We start from the raw sequence: 26,782 nt of genomic DNA on the forward strand, positions 1-26,782 counted from the left end.
TTTAGTCCTTTATTTTGTACGATTCTCCCTCACTCTCTGTCTCTCTCTCTCTCTGTCTACTTGCATCTCTTTCTTTGTTGTAGTGCCATTGAAATATGCCAACAATTTGTTGGCAATGGCACTGGAGGCGGCGGATCCGGGTTATCTGTGTTGCGTACCTTCCGCCTATTACGCATACTGAAACTGGTCCGTTTCATGCCCAATCTGAGAAGGCAATTATTTGTCATGCTGCGCACCATGGACAATGTGGCCGTCTTCTTCTCCCTGCTGGTGCTCTTTATATTCATATTCAGGTGAGTTCAAATTGGCCCAAAGCTCAGAAAACTAAATGAAGAAAAAAAAGAAAATAGAAAAGAAAACCCATATAACAACAAAAAAAAAAAAAGAAAATACAAACACAATCAGTACAACACACAAATAACATACACACACACTAACACAACACAGTAACAGTTACTCACAAAGGAAGATGACCAAGCCGAAGATATAATGATAAATCAAAAATTAATTATCAAAAAGCAAACAAACAACAAAAAAAAAAAAAAAAAAAAAAAAATAAAAGCTACCTAAAGAGGATGATTTCAGACCAGAAATTATATTTGTTATCACAAACATTTAACGGTAAACGCGTTCATTCTACTAAGTACTAAAAATTACTACCCACTTCTATAAAAATTACCCATATGGACCCATGTTCTCACCCCAAACTAAGTAAACTAACCACAAATAAGTTGAGTTTTCTCTAGAACAACCCAATAACGGAAGTCAGTTATATATGTACATACATACATACATACATACTACATGCATATGTAGATAGAAACCATATACATATATATGGACTCGCATAGAGCTGTATAGAGGCAAACGAATTCGCCCTATGCCCCCCCAACACTCTCACAAAACAGACGCGTCTTCTCTTTATCCTCTCTGTATCTGCCTATCTTTCGCTCTCTCTCTCTCTCTCTCTCTCTACTATCAAAAAAAATGTCTCATAAACCCTAAGGATACACTCGCATCTAATTTTAACTAAACTGTCGCTCTCTTACTATTTTTCCACTACTTGTCTTTCTTCATACATTTACCAACACTATTCACTCATACATACATACATCTCACTTCGACACACTCACCACGCTCCCATGTATTTCTTGGCGTCCCTTTTCCTCTCCCACCAAAATTGTGCTCTGGTTATATAACTGTACTCTCGTTTATTACGCTAATTTAAAAACACACACAACTGTACTTCTGCGTACCACCTTGAGTAAATATTTGAGTAAAGATTTGCGTAAATGTCTCGTACCCGTTTCCGCTCTCTTGCTCTTGACTTCCTCACTCTCACTCTCTCTCTCTTTCTATTCTTTAACGCCACTCTCTTTCTCTTTCTATCTGTCTCTTGTTCTGTTTTAAAATAATAAGGAAAATAGTAGTTAGTTTTTACCAATCGAATTGTATCAGATCTGCGATCTCTTTACTCTAAATACATACATATATACCTCTATTTCCCACCTCTCTCTCTCTCTCTCTCTCTGTTTCTGTTGTCGTACACTTTGACTCACTCGCTCGTTCGCTCGCTTGCTCGCTCTCCCTCACCATATCAAACGAAAACAAAAACCAAGTATCTATCGATATTATCGATTTGAAAAATATCAACAGTGATATTTCATTTAAAGATTTGAAAAACATATTTTATTCTATATCTCTCTCTCTCTCGATTTCGTTCTCTACTCTCTCTCTCTCTCTCTGTCGATATTCGTTTCTCATCATGAGCTTTTTTAAACACTAACGAAAAGAAAAAAAAAAACTATTTTAAATGAAATTTATATAAAATTTTCTAATTTGTTTTTCCACTTGTTTTCATTTAGTTTTATTCCCACTTTCACACAGACAACAAGAACAACAGTTACAATACTTAGTTAGTTAGACCAAAAGCTTCATTCAATATTCAGTATTAAATAAAATTATAAAATATGTGTCTTAGCTTTTTTTTAGCGTTTGCCAACACTACTCACACTGCTCCACACACTTGAAGCTCAGCTCAAAAAGTTTTCTGTTTTGTCCCCCCCCCCCACACACACACACACACACACACACACACACACACATGCAGACACCGTTTAAAGCTATTGAAGCTTTTGACACAGACCCACATACACCCACAATATACTCCCACACAAATGTAGTACGCTGCCGTTACAATACATATCTATATATACAAACATATATATTTATATATAATTTACTCGTACATATATCTATTTAAATATTTGATTAATCAAACAATGAAAAGAACTACTAAAACAAAACCTAGTTAGCCTAGTTGTGTAGTTAGTATCGCCAACCAAATGACAATTAGCTAAATAAATCAACAATCACCATTCAACCGATTAAACCCAAACTAGCGACGACATAAGAGCCCAACGTACGAAAACAAGTAAACAAAATAAAAAAAAAAAAAACCAATTCACAGTAAAATCAAAACTTAAAACCAGCACTCAAAGTCCTCTTAAAAAAAGCAAAAACAAAAAGCAATATATAAATAATTATACAAATGGCATAACAACAATTTCTACACATCACTAAGAAACCTGTGCTTCTTTCGCATCTTCTTTGATTTCCTTTGTTTTGTCTGATTCGTCCTTAGAATGGGTGAGCGCTATTGAGAGTTGTGCTCTCAACGAAGCGGAGCTTCTGAGTCTGTGCGAAACTTTATTCTTATCGTGGGATCCTTCACAAACTAAGAGCAACCCAAAAGAACCACGTATCGAACGAACGAACGAACGAACCATGAATATTCAATGCAGTAATTTATTCGTTCGTTCACTTTTCGATTTCGTTTCGATTCTCAATTCAAGAGCAAAACGGAACAAAAATGTTGGAAAACGAACAAACTCGTTCCCTCGGCTTATCCAACACTAGAAAGTTTTGCTCCTCTTTTCTTTCAGTTAAACACTCAATCACTCCTTTTTCACACTGGCTTTCTGCTCTTTCTCTCTCTCTCTCTCTCTTTCTCTCTTTTTATATATATATTTTGTATCTCTCTCTCTCTCTTCTCTCTCTCTCTCTCTCTTTTCACACACATATTCTACCTTATCTAATAACAATACTAAAAATAAAAAATTAATAAATAAATAAAAACATAACGAAAAAAAAAAACTATGCTAAACACCACAAAACAAAAAAAAATACCAAACCCTTCCAAAAGAAAATTTTTAAAAATATATCAACAAAAAAAAAAAAAAAAAACTACAACACACCAAAAATATATAAGAATATATATAAATTATCGAACAAATATATATACATATATATATTTATATATATCATAAACCAAACCAATCACTTTAGTATACTCGGCATGAATCTGTTCGGATGTAAATTCTGCGAGAAAGTTAATGGAGAGATGATTTGCGATCGTAAGAATTTCGACAGCCTTCTTTGGGCGCTCGTCACAGTGTTTCAGGTAGACCCAAGCATATAACTAAATACCTTTATCTATATATATATATATATATTACATAGCCAACAAATACATATATACATATATACAGTTGCGAACTTAATAATAGCACCACTTGCTGAGGTAATGTGTTCAAAGGATTCCTAGGCTTATTTTAAGGTTCTAGGAACATGTGAATACGTTTTTGAACGTAAAATACTTTCTACTAATGGAAGCAGAAAAAAAATTCTACCAAAATCCAACGTTTTCAAAGATTTTTACAAAAAACCTTGATATACTCAAAAAATACCCGAAACTAAAAATAGCACCACTTTACAAATATTTACTCAAAATTAAAAAATAGCAGAAAAAAACAAAATTCATTAACAAGTTATGATCAGATATTAAAAATAGTATTAAATAATAAACTTTATACTTTGTTGCATTGCCCTTATTGGCAATAACCGCAGCACATCGTCCTGGTATTGAGTCAACCAGGTCTTGACAGCATTTGACCGTTATTTTTGCCCAGGACTCCTGGATTACTTCCCAACACTTCTCAATTTTTGTTGGTAATGAAACAGCAACTGCTTTTTTAATATCAGACCAAAGATTTTCAATGAGATTTTGGTCTGGTGACTGTCCCAGCCACTCAATTAAATTCAGATAATTCGCTGAGCACCACTTCCTGGCTTTCTTACTGGTGTGCTTTGGGCTGATGTCCTGTTGAAAGGGTCATATTAGCTGTATATTATCCTCAGCGTATAGTGGCAACACCGTCTATAAGATATTTACATGAACTTGCTGATCCATAATCGATTTGTGGACTGATATGTGACCGACACCATAATAAGACTAACAGCCCCATACCAATGACACTGATTCTAGACTCTAGGGTGAATTTGGAGTTGAATTCCAGGTTCTGTGGACGCCAGACGTATGGTCTATAGCCTTTTCTACGATATTTTACAATTTTATTTTCATCAGTCCATTGTACGTTCCTCCAGTTTTGGACAAGCCAATTCTCATGATCTTTGACCAACTTAAGGCGATTGGCATTATGTCTAGCGTTCAAAAGTGGAGGCTTTCTTCGACTGGAATCTTTTGAATTGATCTTCCGGAGGTAGTTGCGAACAATTTGGACCCTAGTTTGGGGCTGAAAGTCCTTTTTAAGATCTGTTAGAGCCTTAAAAGAATCCTTATTGCTCTCTCGCATTAAGGGACCGACTTCTTGCTGCTTCAGTCTTGGCTTTCGTCTGCGAGTTTAAGGCTTCTGTTTCAAATAGATCGGTATTCGGATCACTCTGTTGGAAGTACCAACCAGTTTTCCATCTTCAAGATCCGATTTTTTCTCCAAAACCTGGTTTAGGATGACGTTTCGCTTTTTTCCCGGGGCAGTGTTTTCCCCGACCCATTATATCTAAAGGTCTCGGATATTTTGTAGTACTGTTGCTTTTAAAATCGACTTTGAACCAGGGACTATTAAATATGTGTTTTTTGCTATGCAATTCTGCGAAATTTAACGGTATTTTGCAAAATACTGCAAGTGGTGCTATTTTTAGTTTCGGGTATTTTTTGAGTATATCAAGGTTTTTTGTAAAAATCTTTGAAAACGTTGGATTTTGATAGAATTTTTTTTCTGCTTCCATTAGTAGAAAGTATTTTACGTTCAAAAACGTATTCACATGTTCCTAGAACCTTAAAATAAGCCTAGGAATCCTTTGAACACATTACCTCAGCAAGTGGTGCTATTTTTAAGTTCGCAGCTGTATGTATATGCACATACATATATATACATATATATATTTTAACATATTCTAAATATTCAACCTTAACTAATATATGACCACTTAAACCAAAATGAATATATACTACCCTACTACCTGATTTACTATATAATACATATATTAACTGTTCAAAAAAAAGAAAACAAACTTAATACTTAATAATGAAAATCGAAATACTTAACAAAGTGTAAGCATTTTGTTGTTTCATGTTGTTTATTTTTATAATTTTTCTCTCTCTCTCTTTTCATTTGGTTTATTTAATTTCTGGAACCCAAGTGTTAGGCTTGCTATATATCTGTGCTCTATATACTTCTATGTGCAATATCTATCTCTCACTCACACTCTTTTACTCTCTCTCTCTCTCTGTCTCTCTTTTTCCCTTTCCTTTGCTTTATGTAACTATCTCTTGGTTTTTCTTTTATACTTTTCTTTTTAACATTTGTGAATTGTGAAGATCAGACCAGCTTGATCGATTCTACTCTATAATACTCACTATATATCCTATAATCTAATCTTCCCTTGAGAATCCTGCTCGCTCGCTCGTTCGCTCTCTCGCTCGCACTATAATTTGTGGTGTGTGTTTTTGTCTGATCTGAGTGTACGAATTTTCAAAAACTTATGATTTTCGATTTACGATTCAATATCTTTTGATTTATCGATTCCATTTTGATTTTTGATGGCATGCAGAATTGTTTAGCAAGCAGCGCGCATTTTGGCATGTTCATGTTCGACATAGATCTAGCTAATTAGCCTTATATCCTCAAATGTATTACAAATCTATCTAGATAGCATAAGATCGATAAAGTTTAGACATGCATATATGTATGTTAATATCTATGTATATGGATGTATGTGTTTGTGCAGGTAAGCATTATGAATGAGAGCTAGCATGATGATGGTTATAGAGCATGGCCCGATTTAACACTTTGCCACACACAATTATAGGACACACTTTCTTTTGGTTCCTTTCTTCCATGGACAATGTTTTCTTTCTCCTCACTGTACACCCGCACAAGCACACACGCACACACACACACCGTCTTGTATCTTCCAAACCATTTGATTTATCTTCTTATCCAATGAAACTGTTTTTCAATTACTTACTCTAAGTGTATATCTTTACCATTTACCATGCAAATACTATATATTTATCTCTATTTTATACATACTATATAGAATTTAGTCTCTAAGTTGTCTAGAACCCAAGAACCCTACCATACATACATACATACATACATACATACATATACCCACATACATACATACATACATATACTATCTATACTATGACTATAAACTATGTACATCAAAGATAAACACAAAGAAACACTTACTTGACTTTACTTAAAGTACAGTCTCGTTAGCGTTACCGTTAATTGAAGGACCTGAACCCAACAACTCAAAACTTCAACTCAAATTGTAAAATAAATCCTGACTAAAATTTTATTGCTTTTGCTCAACTTTCAAAAAAAAAAAAAACAAAACAAAACAAAATATATATACCTTTATAGATGAATTCAAAAACAAACAACTCTCAATTTATATATATGTATATACGTATACCACAAACTAGTTTTAGTTCCAGTTCCAGTTAACCTTAAAAATTTGTACATAACCTCAAAGAAACAAACAACAGAAAACTTAAGTATTAGGGTCAATAGGGTCAAACACAAACAAATACACAGACACACACACACACACAGAAACACAGAAACTGTCTATATATATTAAATAGTTTATATATATATACATATAAATCCCTAAAAACAACAACAATGAAGTAATTCATTGAGGGCCATTAGCTCTACCTACCAATTACCCGTTTATACTATATCATGAAAAGATCAAAAACGAAAAAGAATCCTTTATTTATTACATACAATTATATAAATACATATATATATATATATATAAACACGATGCCACAAATATATATATATATCTATATATATACATACATATATATATATACATATATACTACCTACTATATAAACCTACAGCATACTCGGCATGTATCTGTTTGGCGGTAAGTTTTGTAAATTTTTGGACGAATCAGGACTCGAGCGTGAGTGCACATGTCCCGAAATAATCAGCCGTCATCCGCAATGTGAGTGCGATCGCAAACACTTCAACAACATTTTGTGGGCCACAGTCACAGTATTTCAAGTAAGAACAACCAACAAAACAAACAAATTGAAAAGAAAAACCAAACCGAAACACACACCCCTCTCCCCCTATCTTGACCCTTGCACCATACGTACATACATATGTGAAACCAACCAACCAACAAAAAAAAGAAAACGAAGCTAAACCACGGAGAATTATCGGAGTTATACTTAGCTCCGATTCGTAGATACATACATACATATATAGAGTTTACAATTTTAAATCACACTTTGTTTTTGTCACAAATTCGTTTTTGTTTTTCCTTCGAAATGATTATATTCGATTATACTCAATAGACCGATTCACCGATTCACGATATTTTCAAAACTTTTTGGTAGAAAGTTTTACGAATCGGCACCGCATAACTCAATTGTTTTTGATTTCGATTTACAATAATATTTAGGATCTATGCCAAATAAGTATATGTATTTAAAGTGGCATATAAAAACGTTAATGAATCATTTGTATTTAGTACACAATTTGAGTTTGTTTTATCGCTCAGTTTGTTTTTAGGTTGGTTACAAAGTTTGTTTCTGTTTCATTTTGTGTTCAATTTGTACTCCCATTTCGAGGTATATATACAAGTACATACATATGTATATAAATTTGAGTTATATTATTTCCTTTTTTATAAGTAGCTATATGATAGTCCTTACACGCACACACACACACACACACAGGTCCACATACACTCACTTGTATTCACTTAGGCCACATTGAATCAATTTTTAAGGCCATAATTTCAATTGCCTTGTATACATATGTATATACACTAAATATTAATAAAATTCAATCGAAGATACAGTCATGTCCGATATGAATTCAGTCCGCTCTTCTCTCTCTCTCTCTCTCTCTCTCTGTCTCTCTCACACACAATGTATCCTTCCCCTCTATTAGTCGCTGTCTTTATAAGATTTCTTTAAATTTTCAATATTTCTTTATGCTCTTTCTCCCTTACTTTCTCTCTTCCCTCTTCTCAAATATTCTTTGTCTCTTTCTCTCTCTCCCTCTCTCTCTCTCTCTCTCTCTCTTTATCTTTGTCTATCTCTCTCTTACTCATTATACATATGACATAAGCCAACATTTCTGTTGCATGGAATTTGCCTCCTGCTACATTTTTGATCGGCCTTCACTACTTCAGTTTTGCTTACGTTCCTGAATGTATATATATATATATATACCATATATATACAAAATCTTAGGCCATTCTTTAATATTGTTGATTCGTTGGCTTGTTGAACAGTTTTTCATTTCATTGTTCCAAATGCTGCTGCTTTTTCATTTTGGTTCCTTCATTTCGTTTAGGCAGAAATTGCCCCACTGTCCCAACCCAATCAACCAACACCTTCCCCCACCCTTCCAACCACTGTCACTTTCCCAAAAATGTATAGTCACACACACACACACACACTACAATTGAGTACATAAGAAAACATATTTTAGATATCCTTTCTCTTACAAATCCATAGCAAAATATAAAAAAAACTCAATTGATTGGCACGTACAAAAAGAAAGAAAATTATATATATATATATACATACAACATATATGAAAAACATTTTTTAAATTAAAATTTCCTTGCAAGAATTTTGTGCGCTTTTTTTGCCTATTTTGCTCTTTGTCTTAGCCAAAGAGCCAGCTGCTTACTGCTAAATTTTCCAAGTTCTTATGTTTCACTTATGATTTTCGAATTTGAGTTGTGTTTTTTGAATATTGTTTGTTTGATTGTTTTGAAGTATTTTTTTTTGTTTTGTTTAGCCACACCACGAATTATTGTTTCAGAAATATATCCTTAGACGGGCTGCGCCTTGGCAAATTTCAAATCTAAACCGTTTTTTAGTTTTGCCACACTCACAATGTACATACGAATATATATGTATACCCTTGCAGTAGCAAGATATCGTATAGTCAATTCAATCTGGTCCGATCAAGGTGCAATCGGTTTGGGGACCCAAAGGAGGTCCTTGCTGTTGCAAGCGAAGAAAAGTCACTAAACACAAAAAACTGCAAGGGTATTTGGGGAACTTCGGTGCGACCAAGTTAGCAGCTTCCAATATGATTTTTTTGTTTCGTCTAACTGTTTTCCTTCCTTCTGTTGACTTAAGCCAAAAATTGTTGCCTGATTGCAATTTGCCATTGTTTGATTGTTTAATTTTAGGATTTTTCAATTCTAACACCTTAAATGCTTAACCCGAATTTGTAATTATCTATCTGTGCGCTTTCGTTGAATGTAAAAAAAAAAAAAAAAAAACGAAACGAGACGAACTAATCGAACAAAGAGAAGAAGAAATTAAAGTTATAAAACATACTACTTAACTACGCCTCTCTCTCTCTCTCTCTGTATCTCTGCCTCTCTCTCTACCTCTCTCTCTGTCTGTCTCTTTCTCTGTCTACCTCACCCATAGTATGAGAAAAAAACGAGTGATTAATGATTAATAAATTAACACATTAACGTTTGCCGCTTTTTTCTTAAAATCAAAACAATGCTCCCTTTTTTCTTAAATTTTATTTAATTCGAATTTCGTTTTCGTACTTACATTTTCTCTTGTACAAAATATATATACCTACATATATATATCTATATATCTATACAATATTATCACACACATATGTTTATGGTATTTGTGTTCTTTTTTTCCCCGCTTTTTACAATTCTCTATATATATATATACATTTATACCGATATATATATATATATACATATATATATATATATGAACATAATGCACCACCACGTTTTGCTGCTCGCCCAATTGCAACAACCAACGACAACAACAACAACAACAACAACAATAATAATAATATATAACCAACTCCAACAACAACCAATCATCATCACCACAACCACCACCACCACCACCACCACGAAAAACAACAACAACAACTCCAAAACAACAACAATTTTCTAGATACTCACACAAGAGGATTGGAACGTCGTCTTGTTCAACGGCATGGAAAAGACAAGTCATTGGGCCGCATTGTATTTTGTGGCCCTAATGACATTCGGCAATTATGTGCTATTTAATTTATTGGTGGCCATTTTGGTTGAGGGATTCAGTTCAGAGGTAGAGTTTTGCCAACAACAAGAAAAATAAACCCGCCCCCCGCCCAACCTTACGACCTTTATTTTCAAATATCTACCATTTTTTCCCCATTTTTGTTTGTTTTTCTAAACTAAAATACATATAAATGGAAACTATATTTCAAAATGACACTGAACACACCCATTCTAATGATCAGTATCGGAACAGAAGTTGACAAGCATTCCCTCGATCCTTCGATACGCTTAGAGTCTTCTAGGGAACTCTGTGGGTCGACTTGGATTACTTTGAGAATTCTTGAATTAAATTCCTTTTCACCTCAAACTCTATCTTTTGAGCTAAGCAGAATATCGATCTGCAATCTGATATCAAGAATATATCATACAGAAATCTTCGGTCGATGCAATATTCTTTTTCCATTTGGATATTCAATCCTGAACTACAATACTTATAGTAGCCACATCTTCCGATAATGTCAGAATAAAGACAATATTGGGCGGAGTTCTTCCAGCTTTTGGAAGATTTTGTTTACCAGAAATCAGCTTTAAGCCTTCTTGTTGATTAAAAAATGATTAGTGATCATTAAAAGAGGATGCCAAGATTCTTCCACATAGTCAAAATCTGAATCTCAGTCGAAAATGAATAAAAGATGACCGTGACTACTTTTAGCCGACAAAGGAGTCTTATATGGTCAGAAAGTAAACAAATTTATTACTATTTTAATCGGAAAAAGTATTAGAAAAGGATTCGTAAGGTATAAGAAATTTTAATAAATGTTGGGTAGGAATTCGTCATCTTTAATAAGTCGCACCCAGGCGCCTTTTCACGGACCCTTCCTTAGTTTTCAGATTGCCAATTAAGCCTTACACAAAAATGGCGAAAACTCTCCTACCCAACGGATGCCCACTGGGCGGAATTGCCAAATAAGTGGCATAAAGTCGAATAGCGCAGATATCGAGCTAAAACTTTGCATATTTGATAAGAATAGCACTCTAAATATTGAAACAAAATTTAAAGTTCATATGACCACGCCTACCCCAATAGCCCATATAAGGCAACAGTGCGTATACGTGATCACAAAGGAAAGTATAAGTGTATTAGTGATAGTAATATAATTTTATATACATATATGTATATTATTATTATTTATTTCCGTTAATTGGCCAAATATCCAGTTTGCAAGAACGGCAGAGTTCCGGCCGCTGTCGATCCATACAGACAGAACTCAATGTGATCTACAAGTTCAAAATACCGTCAGAGCCGCAAAAAGCCGCAAACAAGATTAATACTAACTTTTTATACACACTCTCTACTTTATTTTCACATACATTACATATCGCAGCAACACTGAACACTTATGTTTGGTTTTCTATCTTTTTGGACAACACAAAACAGTACACATATACAAAATATAGTAAATTTGAACACCAAATTGTTTTGCTTTATCCATTCTACATACCTTGGTCTCCAAAATCTATTTTTTACAATATCTCATTTTTCTTTTTTGTGAATTTGCCAAGCGCTCATAAAAATCTCCCGCCAATTTTGTCGCAGGCATCAGCTGTCTAGTCACCTGACTTTGAAGCTTTATCAGAATGACAGGGTCGCATGTTTGGCGAAAGCGATCATCGATTTCTATTTAGGGGCTCTAGGTTGAATATACTGAAATTTTCGACTTTATGTGGGATGGTTAGACCCGACTCTGAGTCGAATTAGAAGGACCTCGCTGGACCAACTGCGTCGATCTAAATAGATCCTCATCACACAAGTGGGAAAAGTTTAGGATTGAAGCATCTGCTCATCTTCCTAATGACAAAGGCAATCTAAACCTAACCGAAATAGTAATAAAACCTAACGAGAGTTTTTTGTGTCAGAATGAAAATCAAGTGTCAGTGAAAGTATTGAAATTCGTTTCCATTTGAATGTTGATAAGTTATTCCCATCCTTGATCCTTAATTTGTCCCAGCAACGTTCATCAAAGGTTGACTCGAAAGTCTAATTTTGAAATTTTGATTCCCTCAGCGAAATGAACGTCGCGAGCGTGAACAACGTGAATTGGTTAAAAAACTTCGCGAAGAAACATTGGCCGAAAATTATAGCGACGGTATGTACGATGAAATCGCGTAGCGAGGCGGATTCATCGACGACTAACGATAGTTACTATGAGGTACGCAATCGCTGGCGCAGTGCCGAGGATGTGCGCAAGGTAAGTGGTCCCTAAAAGGACAGGTAGATATGGCTAACACGAATGGCATGCTCGGGTTGGGTTTATCTGGCATTTGTATACATCAATTATATGTGCATACATTTATGTGAGCCGAACGCCGCATGCAGGGCGTGGGTGTGAGTTGTAAGGTCCGTAATCTGTAGCATGTCCTCCATGTAGCTGCAGGACTCGGCCGAACTGATCATCGAGGCCAAGAGCAATATGCATCGTCAGCGGCTGTTGCAGCCGACCCAAGACTATCAGATCAATGAGCTGCCATCGTCGCAGGGCGGAATCGGTGCCGCCTCTGGTCTGGCCGATGAGGTTGCCGGCAGCAAGCTAATGTTACACCATGGCATGGAGGATGCCAAGCCACGGGGCGGTCTCAAAAAGGTAAGCGAAAACGAAAAGCCACAACACTTCCCCTTCCCCCACCATCCTCCACCAGCAAGTCACACATTTTTGCACCTGCTGCCTCCACGCTTCCTACTCGCACACAGACATACTCCATCAAGGATAGGCGGGGCGATGCTTCGCGCCTCTCCAAAATCCGGTTGGTACGCGAACCGCCCATCATCACAACAACGGCAGCCACGCCACAGGACTCGCCGAGCACCACACTAGATCCGAGCATGAGTTTTCGACAATGGGGCGATGTTGAGGTGAGTACAAGCAAAAACAAAACACACAAAACATAAAAAAGCAAATTCATTTGCCATGGAATGGAATGCGCTCATCCCCTCAGATCGGGCAAGGGTAGACCTTTGATTTTGGTGCCCGAATTCTTCAATTTCTGATCCAAAAAATATCGCTTTGTATATCTATCCAAACAGCCGCCCTGCTCACCGTCCCCGTCTCTGCTGAAGCCGCCAAACATTTTCAGTGGCGGGCAAAGGACACTGGACGAGGGCCTGCCAGTGCCAGCCATCGATCTGATACCTCCCTCACCAGTGTTGGCCCACAAGCCGTTGAATATTCTCAATGCCAGCCAACTGCAAGGACATCCCGGATCTGTGGGTGGATCGGCATTGGCATCGTCGGCGAGTAGCGGCATTGCCCAATTGCCTAGCACCTTGGCAAGCAGCATGCACAGCGTGATTATCGATGATATATCGAAGAATTCCAACACCACTGTGGCAGCAGGCACACCCATTTATGTGCCCACCATATCCTCGACGGCAGCCACACTGCAGCCGGCGGTGGACAGTCATCATCAGGGTCACAGTCATAGTCTCAGTGATCTGTCGCCATTGACGGTTTCTCTCACGGGTTCGGTTAGTGCCAGCTCCTGTGCGGGTGGTGCTGGAGGCGCATCCACCAGTGGCAGTTCCTCCAGCGAACGATTGCCGCCAATTGCCGCACCACCCACCACAAACAGTGGCAGTTTCAAGCAACGCTTTCGACGCAGTAGCTCTAAGAAACGGCCGCAACGGCTTCAGGAGGATAGCAATATGGGTGGAGGCATCAGTGTTCCCGATGAGGAGGAGGAACAACAGCAGCAGCAGCAGCTAAACAACGGCACCGACAGCAGTTGCCTGATGAGGGGCTCAGGCGGTCCTCTCGCCAGCCCCCTTCCCCAAGGGCCCATGGCCCATGGCTCCAAAGACACCAATCGACTAAGTCCACAGAACTCCATACGTCGCCTGTCCAACACCTTGAGCATTGGCAGTGGTCCAGTGGGCAGTCGACGGGCATCGGCCTGCATATTCAACTCGCAGGTGTACCAGAATCTAAATCAGCCACCCAAATTGCGAGCCGGAGCTGGCCAACGACGCATGAGCTCCATCGAGTTGGCATTCAGCAAAACGTCGCACCTCAATCTTCATAATTTGGAGGCCAATCGGAAGTCCCTATCGTATACCAACTCCAAACTAGATCTGGACAAATGGAATAAGTCCTATGGCAATCTCAATGATCCGGACAACATGTTGCAGCAATACATGGAGGCAAGGGATAAGCGCAAAAACTCGATTAGCCATTATAATCTCAAGAAGCGACTAGAGGAAAAGGAATTGCAACAATTGCAGCAATTGCATCAGCAAGAACTGATGCAACAGCAACAGCAACAGTGCCAACAGCAACAGGACACACATCAAATGTCAATGATGATGTCCAGTGGTCAGTTGCATCCACAATATTCCATGGTTCCATCCAGTGGGGAGCATGTGTCCAAATTGAAGATACTTATCAATCGTCTAACGCCCAAACATTTTACCGCCGAGCGAGAGTCATACTCCATGTACATTTTTCCGGAGGAGAACAGGTATGTCCTAATGAGGAGATGGAAAACAATAGAGCGAAAGAGAGAGAGAGAGAGAGAGAGAGAGAGAGAGAGATGGGATGTAACGAAGATCCGAGACAGCATTCCTTTCTTCTACCCTGCATAAGTAAAAATCTTGAACTGGTTGCGAATCATAAGACGCTACATTTGAGAAATTTATTCTTTTTTTTTGCCGCAAAACCGTGTCTTTTCCCATACTCTTCTTCCGCCGGAAATGCAATTACAAGTATCTCTTACTCTGTGTGCTTTCTCCCCTCTCTCTTTCTCTGTCTCTCCCTGTCTCTCTGACCGCCATTGCTTTGTATATGTGTACATATTTCTATATCTATGTAAATTTTAATAGGTTCCGGCAAATCTGCACATGGTTCGTGAATCAGAAATGGTTCGACAATGTTGTACTGCTTTTCATTGCACTCAATTGCATTACATTGGCCATGGAAAGACCAAATATCCCTCCAAGCAGCACCGAAAGATTGTTCCTGTCAACAGCCAATTACGTGTTCACCGTTGTCTTCACTGTAGAAATGTTCATTAAGGTGAGTTGGGGGTGACTGATTGTGAATGTGAGTGTGATTGGGTGTGTGAGAGTGAGTAAGTGAGACACTGAAGGACGAGCGCTAGGACGAATGCCAAATGGTCCGTGTAGGTCCTCTATAGTTACACTTATTTGCTTTTACTGTATTGCCAATTTCTATTTCCAGTCCACTAATTGAATCTGAGTTTTGTTGTATTTTCACCAAAACAAACCAACAAAAAACCAACAAAAAACAAAACAAAAACACACACACACCCACACAAACAATGGTTTTTCTTTACAGGTAGTTGCCACGGGCATGTTTTATGGTACGGATGCATATTTTACATCCGGTTGGAATATAATGGACGGATCTTTGGTTACCATTTCGATAATTGATTTGTTAATGTCATTGATTAGCGAATCGAGTCCAAGGATATTTGGGATTTTAAGGGTAAGTGCGTGGGAGGGAGAGGGACATTTTTGTGGGGCATCCAACATCCATCAAAGAACAAGCAACAACCACATCAGCCAGGACAAACAGGCAAACAGGACCACGACCACGCCCACAATAATCAAAAATATACCAAAAACGCTATTAAAGACAATCGATCGGCACCGCGTCCATTTTGGCTGCTGCGCAAGTGCACGCGGATCAAAGAAACAGAAAACCCAAAAAAAATCTCTCGCTACTTCGCCCACACTCGCTAGCTTGCTCGTTACTCGCTGGCGTTTTAACTATTTATTGGCTAACTCTCTGTTCTTTTTTTTCACTTAAATACAACCTTTTTTTCCTCACCAAACAATAATATTGATTTTAAAATCAACTCAAAAACACTCTTCCTATATGTATATTTTTTTGTAATCTAAAAACTTCAAATTGTGTGTAAATCGGGTATAAATAATATTGCAGGTAAATTCTCGCTGCTATTATTGAGTTGCATACGATCCCACACCAAAAAAAAAAAAAAAAACTAATAATTAAACCAAAAACACTATTATCAGCTCTATATGTGTGTAGTCCTTCACCATTGTAATCCCTTAAATAAAATCCACCCCAAAAAACAAAGATATATAAAAAATTTCCTAAATTGTTGATCCGCTTTAATATTGTTCTATACATATCTTTTGAAATCCCCGTAAGCACTTGAGAACCTATTATATCAATGTTATAGATTATGATTTTCAATTCATATCCTCATTTCGTTCAAAATGGAGGCTAATTTTCTCAAAACACATTATAAATATTGAAATTAAAGATCCCAATTCTCGTGTTGAGTGTTTTGAGAAAATTGTTCCTTATGTAACAAAGTATGTCATAATCCTCACAATCATATGCATTATTGTAGTACACAGTATTTCGCACCGTCATATTCATTTGCCAGCATTCCGTTTTTCCATTTCATTAATTCAAACAATTAATATTTGTCCTTCATATACTGGCTTTGCTTTAAGATCGCATTCCATTTCGATTCGTTTCGTTTCAATATTTCCATAATCAAGAAACGTATTTTACAAAAGAAAAAACAAAAGAAGAAAACTTTTTGCCACTCGTTACTCGCCAGTTGTTATATTCTCGTTGGTTTTGTTCTTCTCTTCTTTTCCATGTTTCCATGCATACAGGTGTTTCGACTACTTCGTTCCCTGCGGCCACTGCGAGTGATCAACCGCGCCCCGGGTCTGAAACTAGTCGTGCAAACGCTCTTATCGTCCCTGCGTCCCATTGGCAACATTGTGCTGATTTGCTGCACCTTCTTCATTATTTTCGGCATCCTGGGCGTTCAGCTATTCAAGGGGACCTTCTTCTATTGCGAGGGCGAGAACATCAAGAATGTGCGCACAGCGGCCGAGTGTCGCAGCATACCGGGAAATGTGTGGACGAATCGGAAATACAATTTCGACGATCTCGGCAAGGCATTGATGTCTCTGTTCGTGCTCAGTTCGCGTGATGGCTGGGTGAACATCATGTACACTGGACTGGATGCGGTCGGGGTCGATCAACAGCCGATTGTGAACTACAACGAGTGGCGCCTCCTATACTTTATTGCTTTCATTCTGCTGGTGGGCTTCTTCGTGCTCAACATGTTTGTCGGTGTCGTTGTGGAAAATTTTCATCGGTGTCGCGAGGAGCAGGAGAAGGAGGAGAAGATCCGCCGAGCTGCCAAACGAGCCCTACAGATGGAGAAGAAACGCAGGCGCATGCACGAGCCGCCGTATTACACGAATTACTCGCCGACTCGCATGTTCGTTCACAATGTTGTAACATCAAAATACTTTGATCTAGCAATAGCAGCTGTCATCGGTCTGAATGTGGTGACCATGGCCATGGAATATTACAGAATGCCTAATCCATTGAAATATGCGCTGAAGATCTTCAATTATTTCTTCACAGCGGTGTTCATACTTGAGGCGAACATGAAACTAGTCGCATTGGGATGGAAGCTGTACTTAAAAGATCGCTGGAATCAACTGGATGTCGGCATTGTCTTGCTCTCCATTGTGGGCATTGTACTGGAGGAATTGGAAACGAAATTCATACCCATCAATCCCACCATCATACGTGTGATGCGGGTTCTGCGCATCGCCCGTGTTCTGAAACTCCTCAAAATGGCCAAGGGTATACGTGCCCTGCTCGATACCGTTATGCAGGCCTTACCCCAAGTGGGCAATCTCGGATTATTGTTCTTCCTGCTATTCTTCATATTTGCGGCATTGGGCGTGGAACTGTTCGGCCGACTCGAGTGCTCCGATGAAATACCCTGCCAGGGCTTGGGCGAGCACGCGCACTTCGCCAACTTTGGCATGGCTTTCCTCACATTGTTTCGCGTAGCGACTGGCGATAATTGGAACGGCATCATGAAGGACACGCTGAGGGATAACTGCGATGACGCGGCTGATTGCGTACGCAATTGCTGCGTCAGCTCGGTCATTGCTCCCATATTCTTTGTGATATTCGTGCTAATGGCGCAATTCGTTTTAGTGAACGTCGTCGTGGCTGTTTTGATGAAACATCTCGAGGAGAGCCACAAGCAAATGGAGGACGAGCTCGATATGGAGGTGGAGCTCGAGCGCGAGCTGGTGCGCGAACAGGAATTCGCTCAGGAGCAGAAGCTGTGCCAGCAGCTGGCGGAGGCGCAAGCGAAGGCGCCAGCTCCCCCCGCGCCCCCCTGGCCAAGGTTAAATCGCTGCCAAAGAATTTCATCTACAGCACACCTTCGCTAGATAAGAAATTCCCCCCACTGACCCTAGCGGGCAGCATCAATAGCACCAGCGGTAACACAAACACAGGCAGTCCGGGACCGAACCAAGGCCAGACGGGTGCGGCAACGGGAGCGGGAGCTCGCCGCCAAACCGTACAGTACTTCAATCAGCCACCATTAAGCAATGGCCTCGGCCTTAGTCTGGCCGAAATGGGCGGCACGCTGTCGCCTCAGGTGCTGGGCTCGCCCTTCGGTGGCCTTTCGACGACGGCAGGCGCAGCCTCAATAGCTGCTGAGTCAGCGAGTCTGCAACTGCCGCCGTTGGGACGCCGCGGGCGACGCGCCTCGGCCGCTGCCGGCTTCCGTAAGCGCGGCGTGCTGTCCAAAGAACGCTCGCTGGACGAGCAGGCCATTCGACGACGCAATCTGGAGGCCAAGCGCACCAGCTGCGACTCGCTGCCCTGGGGCGGGGACGCCCTCGACTGCAGACGGGGCACGATCTTCGAGAGCCTCGAGTCGGAAGCAGACATACGAAGCATACGCAGTGCGGATGTGACGCGACATAGTGAACCAGATGAATCTCTTGCTGTGGTCAGTGGCAGCAGCACTAGCATACCAGCTTCACCCACACCCACACCTACGCCCACGCCCATGCCCATACCCATGGCGTTGCCGATTGGCATGCCCATACTTACACCCACCACACCGATAAGCAATCAACCGCCACCACGTCGACCCTTTGGCTGGTCACAGTCTGTGGATCAAGGATGCGGTCGGAGCAGCCTCTTGCTCTCTGTGCCACGCTCAATGCCGCCCAGGAGTCGTAGTGGCAGCACCAAACAGCTGTTTAAGCAACAAGCCCTAGACGAGGATGCGGATATGGATGAGAGTTCTCTACTTCTGCCCACACTAAGTCTCAGTGGAGGCGGTGCTGGAGCAGGCAGCGGCGGCGGCAGCAGTAGCAGCAGCGGTGGCGGAGGAGGAGGAGTCGGATCGGCCACTAATCTGGAAGATTCAAGTGCTCAGGCAGCGGAGATATCCCCAGGCCTAACCAAATCCGATTCGGCCGATATTTTGCGCATCATTAGCGAGCGGCGTCGCATGGATCAACGGGATCAGCAACAAGGCGGCGATAGCAGCGGCGCCGGGGGCAATGACATCGAGAACGAGGACAGAGACAATGACTACAACGAGTTACTGCTTGTAAAATCTCCGCAATCGTCAATGGACTAATGATCTAATACATTAAACTCCACCTTTATGATATCCTGTCTTGCTGTCTGTCACTGTCTCTGCAAACCTTAGGGAATTTTCTAACACTGAAATTTAAATGTAACTATGTATAACTACCAATTAATCGATAGGCAATAGCATTAACGAATAACGATAACATTATCGATAGCCATAAACTATTACAACTACAATGTGATAGGAAATCAATTGGATTTGAATAGTTAAAAAACAAGAGGAAAATAAAAACGGCAAAAAAAAGAATTTGCTATTACAGTACAGTAAAATCTAAAAAACCCAGAAAGAAAAAGTGAATCAAACACTATATTTTTGGTTCTCCTATTTTATGGTCTTTTGTCTAGAGAAACATTATATTTGGAAACAATGAACTAGCTTTAAATTAACTTTCCAATACTTCGAGATTTTACTGTACCATTTTGTTGTTTCCAAATTCAATGGCGAAAAAAATCGTCACATTAACTATGTAGAGTGGTTGGTATTATACCTAAGCATACATATACATACGAAATATGTATATACATACACATACATATGTATAAATATATATAAATATATTGAAAGTTCTCTAACGAAAATTTAGTAAGAAAAGAATACAACAAAAAACCAAAGGAAAAATCAGTTTTTAGTGCAATTTACGGTTTTCATAAGTTTAACAAACGACAAAATTTAGAAGCAAAAACAAAACAAACAAAAAAAAAAAACATAAAGCAAACTAACTAAAATGAAGAAGTTAAAAACAAGTTGTTTAGATTGTTTTCCGTTTCTACCAAGCGTTATATGATGATATAAGCTATATACATACATACATACATACTATATTGTTCTACTTACATACATTGTACATCAAAACACCCAACATACATACATACACACATACATAACTACTTTAGGAGTATGAGAAATTACATGCATACATGATGGAAATTTGTGAAGAAAAATCATCAACTCTGTGATTAGCTCTTAAAAACCAAAGCAAACAAAAAAAAATACACAAAAATATATGATGCAAAGAAACGATTGACATAGGTATACATACATACATACAAACATATGTATAATTAAACATGCATGTATGTATGTACATACATATTTGCATATATATGTATATAGAATGTATTGTACTTGTATTTTATGTAGTTTAGTTAACAACAAAACAACCGAAAGAAGTAACTACTATGAACATAAACTTTAAAAACAAAAAGCAATAGAGAAAAGTTATAGTTTTTAAGTTGGTTCTGATCCAATTATAAGAAACAATTGTTTGCGTTTGTTGCCACTTTTCATTCATACATACATACATAAAATATGTTGCCGAAACTTCATGAAAAACGAATTTACTTAGAGGTACTAACAACATACAACAACAACAACATTAAAGTGAATAATTAAGTCTTTTCGACAATCTTTCAAACAAAAGCACAAGCTAATGTTTTGCTATCTGTCTCTCGAACTCCACGGATCCTTGTCTTAAGTTCTCCTCTCTCTCTCAGTCACAATTTATGCAGTGCCAAAATAAAATCATCTTTAAAAAAAAAACAAAAAACGATAAGCAAAAGCTCATACAAACTAAAAAGAAGAAGACGAAAATTACTAATGATATATTCTATTTTTTATATGTAAAAAGACGGGCTAACGGGCTAGATACAACAGCAACAACAAATTTATGAATCGACGTTAACTGAACTAAACTTTGTAGAAATATCGATAAGTAAAATTCGATAAAAAACCGATCAAAAGGAAACCCTGTAGAAATAATTTCCTAAAGCGGCAACAACAAGCAACAATTTTAAAGTGTAGCATTTATAAAGAATAGTAGAAATTTAATTATAAAACATTTAGTAGTATACTTATATACATACAGGCATCCATTATTACAAACATAGACATACATAAACATATATACATATATATTTATATCCATATATATGTATGTATAAAATGTATATATGAAACTATCAACGAATTACCATAGAAATGACAGATTTTTTTTTTACTAGGCACAATAACACAAAACACTGTCAATTTTCCAAACATTTGAACTAAAACGAAACGATATAAAAGAAAACTAAAAACAAGAATAACAATTTTTACACTCTTTGTAGACACTATTACAAGAAAACCAATTCTCTCCCTAAACCCCCAGTTTAGATAAACTTTAAAAGAAGAAATTAACAAAGAAAAAAAAAACAAAAATTATATAATAATTTCATCTGTGCCTTTCTCTATATACATACATACATATATGAAACGAACAAATTATACGATAACTATACTAGAACAGAGAACTCACTATACAATCCCCCTGACTTTATCTATTGCTCGATATCTCTGTCTCTCTCTTTCTCAAAGTCTCTTTCTCAATATATCTTTCTTTGTTACACACACACATACACACAAACAACTATGTATGTTACCAAGAATGTTTTGCAAAGGCAGTGGACAAAATTAAAAACTAAATACATTTACATATGAATATCCGTACATCACTCTTTAACAATAAAATTATTATCATCTAAACTCAAAAATTTAACTTATTTAATATATAAAGTCAATTTCTTAGCTTCTGTTTCGATTTACCAATTCGATAGTTATCGACTATCGATAGGATAAATGATCAAAACTTTACTCAATATGTTAATCGTCACGTTTTAGATTTCTCTAGGTATACTTTAATAACATTAATTTCAGAATAATATTACATTATCCCGACAATTGCCGTTATTTTAATATCGCGCGCTCCTTTTCGACCTGCTACTGCCTTTGCTTGGGTACAGAGATTGTTTGTTCTTAAAATTGAGGAAAAATTACCTAATATATGAAGGTACATCATCTCACATAAACATACAAACATTCACACTTTACATAACAACATAATTAATTAATAACAATAATAGTAAAACTACTGAATAATTACAAAAAAAAAAAAAAACCAAAAGGTTTTTTAGGTTAATGCGCTAGTAGTTTTGAATGCAATTTGGTTTTTGTAATTTTTTAAGGTAGCCCTGCTTGAAAATTTTAATTTGTTTTTGTTGAAAAAAGAAAAACAATTTTTTTTTAACTATAAAAAGATCGTTTTTTTCTTGTTGATTAATAATTAGGTAATAACAACTTAAAAAAAAAAACAAAAAAACTTAAGGAAAAAAATGTAACAATTAGACAAAACGTTTGCAAAGAACAACAGAAAAACAGTAAGAAAAACAAAGAAAACAAAAACAACTAATTAAATCTAAACTTAATGAAAAATTATAGAAAATTCAAATAAGAAATGAGAGAATAATTGCTTTTAGAAAACCAAAAACTGAAACTAACAAAGTATTAACAATTAAAACCAAACCAAAAATGGTTCAATTGCGCAACAAGCAAAAACAAAACGAAACAAAAAAACATCAGATGAAGTCTCTATAAACAATAGCCAACAAATAATAATAAAAAAAAAAAACAAAACAAACGAGAAACCAAAAATATGGAAGAAAGAGGGAAAAAAAACAAAAATCAAGTTGTTAACATTTCGTTGCGTACCTTTGCGTATAATTTCAAGTAAATAAATAATAGAGAGAAACTATTGCAAAGAAATCGCTATAAAACATATATACAAACAATAAAAACCAAGCAGTTGATATAACATTACAAGTATTATTAATGGTGCTGGCTATTTGGGGCAAATCGTTCAAATCAGAGATTATCTATGGACCTGGTGCTCTTGAAACTTTGGATTTAAAATAAAATTTCGCTGCGCTTAAGCTTACGTCGTTCTATTTATTATTTATCTTAGTCAACACTAACTCTCTCTTGTAAAACTTGCCAAAACGCTTTGATCGGAACCCTAATAAACCTTTTTTATATTTTAGTATATTTGGTTGCCTTATAATTTCGATGTAGCCTAATAAGTTTTAAATTTGGCGCTCTCTGGTAAGCCGCACTTAAGAAATAGGGGGTGAGAATACTGGGCTAATGTTACTCTCACCCTTAGGACTATTACTCTCACCCTTAGGACTTTACGTTACATTTTTTGAAAATTTAGAGAATTTTGTATTGTTTCTTAGATGATTTGTCAGATTTTAAAAATATAAATGTTGTCGAAATTCATTTAGTATGAACTCTTTCATTTCAAATTTGAATTTAAGAAAACGGAAGATGAGATTGCAGTTAATTAAGACCGGAAGTATTATAGATTTGCAAATTTCTTAAAATCTTTTTCTCCATCTGTCTCATAGTTTTGTGTAATTTTTGGTTATTGTATTTTTGCCCTTTGTCTTATTGTAAAATTTTCTCTTCATTGCATAACGAGTGCTTGGGCCGATTTTTTTTTTTTTTTTTTTTTATTTTGTTGTCTTTTAGCTGTGAACTTCGCGCGGCCATAAAAGTGAAATGAAAATATTTTGGCGCCGCTCTTTCTCACTCTCTTCATGCTGTCGCTCTCTCTCTTTCTCTGTCTCAACTCTCTCTGTGACTGTCTCAACTCTCACGCAATCTTTTGGACTCATTTGCCTCTGTGCGTTTGCGTTTTTAATTAACGGCCAAGTTTCTTCTATTGCCACATGAAAGATTGCAAATGAAGTAATTATAAAATAACAAAAAAAAACAAAAAAGACAACAAAAACGAAAGACGTTACGACTAACAAACGGCATATTTTCTTTGTTTTTTCTCCATACATATTTTTTTTTTTTTGTTTTATTTTGCGTATTGTGTGTTTGATTCAATTTCAATTTCAACGGTTTTCCTATGCCAAGAAATGCGTTCATGGTCAAAGTGTCAAATCAAAATCAAAAAAAATAAAAAAAAAGGAAAAAAATCAACGATGATGCAACGGCAACGGTCGAAAAAACGTTGAATATCTCTGCAAATAGTGGCAAGTCATGCTACCCCCATTCCCATTCCCTTCTCCGCCCCTCTGAAACCAACATATTCGAGGATTATTATTACGTGCATTTCATGAGCGAATCGAGAAAGTTATTATCGAGGGCAAGACTATGATTCAATCGTTGTTTATTAATTAGTCTGAATTCTTGTGCCTAGGCAAAAATGATTCAAAGGACTAAGCCATCCTCTTACCATAGTCGTTAGCACTCTCTGCCCATTTTGGCTCTCTGCAATTTTGTTATGTATGGATTTCCGCGAATGGATATCATAAATTTATAGACTCACGTGTATGTATGTCGTTAATGATCACACAACTTTTGTCATGGCCTTTTAGTAGCTCTTTGTTAATGTGGTTGGTGTTGTTATTATTTATTCACTGTGAACTAAGTTTTTTTTTTTTTTTTACTTTATTTCTTGACACTTTCACTTTTCTCATTTAAATATGAGGGTTCGACCTCAGAGTCTCTGACAGCGACAGGTTTAAAGACCATCATCATCTTCCAACTTTTTGCTCCCTTCACCCAGTTTTAGGCATTTTTCGATCATTTCATTTGCATATTCTCATTCATGCATTCATTCTCTCTCCCGCTTACCCCCTTTTCTCTGCCTCTACTTCAAGTCTCTCTTTCTCTTACCGTTTATGACGCTTTATCCCATCACTTTATATATGTATGTAGTTTGTGTTCATCATCATGAGTAGGCTTACAATGCTTACAACTTCTGGATGCACTTTGCCAAAAATACGAAGAAAAAAACACCAAAAAGACCGAAAAACACCGAACAAAGCAAAACCCGTTTCAGCTTCTTTTTCTTCTTCTTTATAATTTTGCTCTTCTTCTTTACCACCTGCATCTCCTTCTGCTTTTGCTTCTTTGGCCAGAAATGCAGAAATTTTGATTATATTGTGGTTTTCTTGTTGTCGTTGTTGTTAATTTTAAAATAATATTTTTGCCAAAAGAACTGGTTTCTTTAACTTGGCTAACGGTTATTTAGTCTCACTCTCGATCTCAACCAGCAGCTCTCTCGCAGTCTTTCTCTCTTACTCTTTCTGGCTCTGTCTCTGTTTCTGTTTCTGTTCCCAACTTTTATCGAAAAATTTAAAAAGCACTGCCATACACTATGGATTGGAGGATGATTGCACAATTTATACTTGTATGTATCGATGCTGTGCCCCAGCCATCAGAGAAACGGCGACAACTTCTTGTAAGTTGTATGTACATACATATGTATGTATGTATGTAAGTAAGTATTTATTGTTGATATTTACAACTTTTGTCAGGTAAATGCAACCAACCAACCAAAAAACAACAAAAAATAAATTACAATTGGACAATTGGGAAGGCCTGTGGACTCACAGCATCACGTATACGCCTGTTGGCTGTCCATTGGCATGTGCAAGTCTACAAATGTATGTATGTGTAATGGTCTGGATGAGTGTGTGAACGTAAACAGGTCACTAACACATACATACATACATACATACATCGATAGCAATTAGCCTGCCTCTTACCACATTTCCTGGGCATTTCTTGTTCCTGCCACAATCACGAAAAAGGAGACTTTCTGAATCGTTTTAGATCGGTTGCTTTTTTATGCTAAGTAATTTATCTTATTTAATTGCCGTTATTCGTTCATATGTAAGTGTATATGGGTCATTTAATATATTTTACTTTTTTAACTTTATTCTTTATAACTCTAATTGATAATTATTTATTTTACAATTGTTTTCACACTGCTTTAAACTTATATTTTGTATCCTTTTTATTTAAGGCCATTTAATAGTTAAGAAATATTTGAAATTATTTGAAATTATTTTCATAAGTATATATATTTTCGTACATAAAAATAAACTTTTTTTGCTGTTTTTGTTTTTAATGTTTTATGATATAAAATTCCAGCAATTTATTCGTAATTGCATTTATTCCCACTTTTGCTGCTAATTTGCTTTTTGCGGCCACTTTTGCAACACACACACACACACACATAGAGACATTCATTTGTATTACAACATAGGCGATGACGCAGGGCATTTTA

General features: G+C 37.2%; 1 protein-coding gene across 1 annotated transcript in view; it reads left to right on the plus strand.

Moving 5' to 3' along the window:
• Ca-alpha1T (Ca[2+]-channel protein alpha[[1]] subunit T) overlaps window positions 1–23,509 on the plus strand; it is a 94,660-nt gene extending 71,151 nt beyond the window's left edge. Inside the window, 12 exon segments of the mRNA XM_068298824.1 lie at window positions 84–293; window positions 7,229–7,394; window positions 10,304–10,459; window positions 12,458–12,553; window positions 12,555–12,641; window positions 12,822–13,034; window positions 13,142–13,303; window positions 13,475–14,904; window positions 15,266–15,458; window positions 15,741–15,890; window positions 17,060–18,595; window positions 18,598–23,509. Coding sequence (XP_068154925.1) covers window positions 84–293; window positions 7,229–7,394; window positions 10,304–10,459; window positions 12,458–12,553; window positions 12,555–12,641; window positions 12,822–13,034; window positions 13,142–13,303; window positions 13,475–14,904; window positions 15,266–15,458; window positions 15,741–15,890; window positions 17,060–18,595; window positions 18,598–19,869 — 5,671 coding nt within the window. The 3' untranslated portion in view covers window positions 19,870–23,509.
• The last annotated feature ends 3,273 nt before the right edge of the window (window positions 23,510–26,782 follow it).

This window comes from Drosophila tropicalis, unplaced genomic scaffold (genome assembly GCF_018151085.1).
Source record: "Drosophila tropicalis isolate 14030-0801.00 unplaced genomic scaffold, ASM1815108v1 contig_867, whole genome shotgun sequence".
Lineage (NCBI taxonomy): Eukaryota > Metazoa > Arthropoda > Insecta > Diptera > Drosophilidae > Drosophila > Drosophila tropicalis.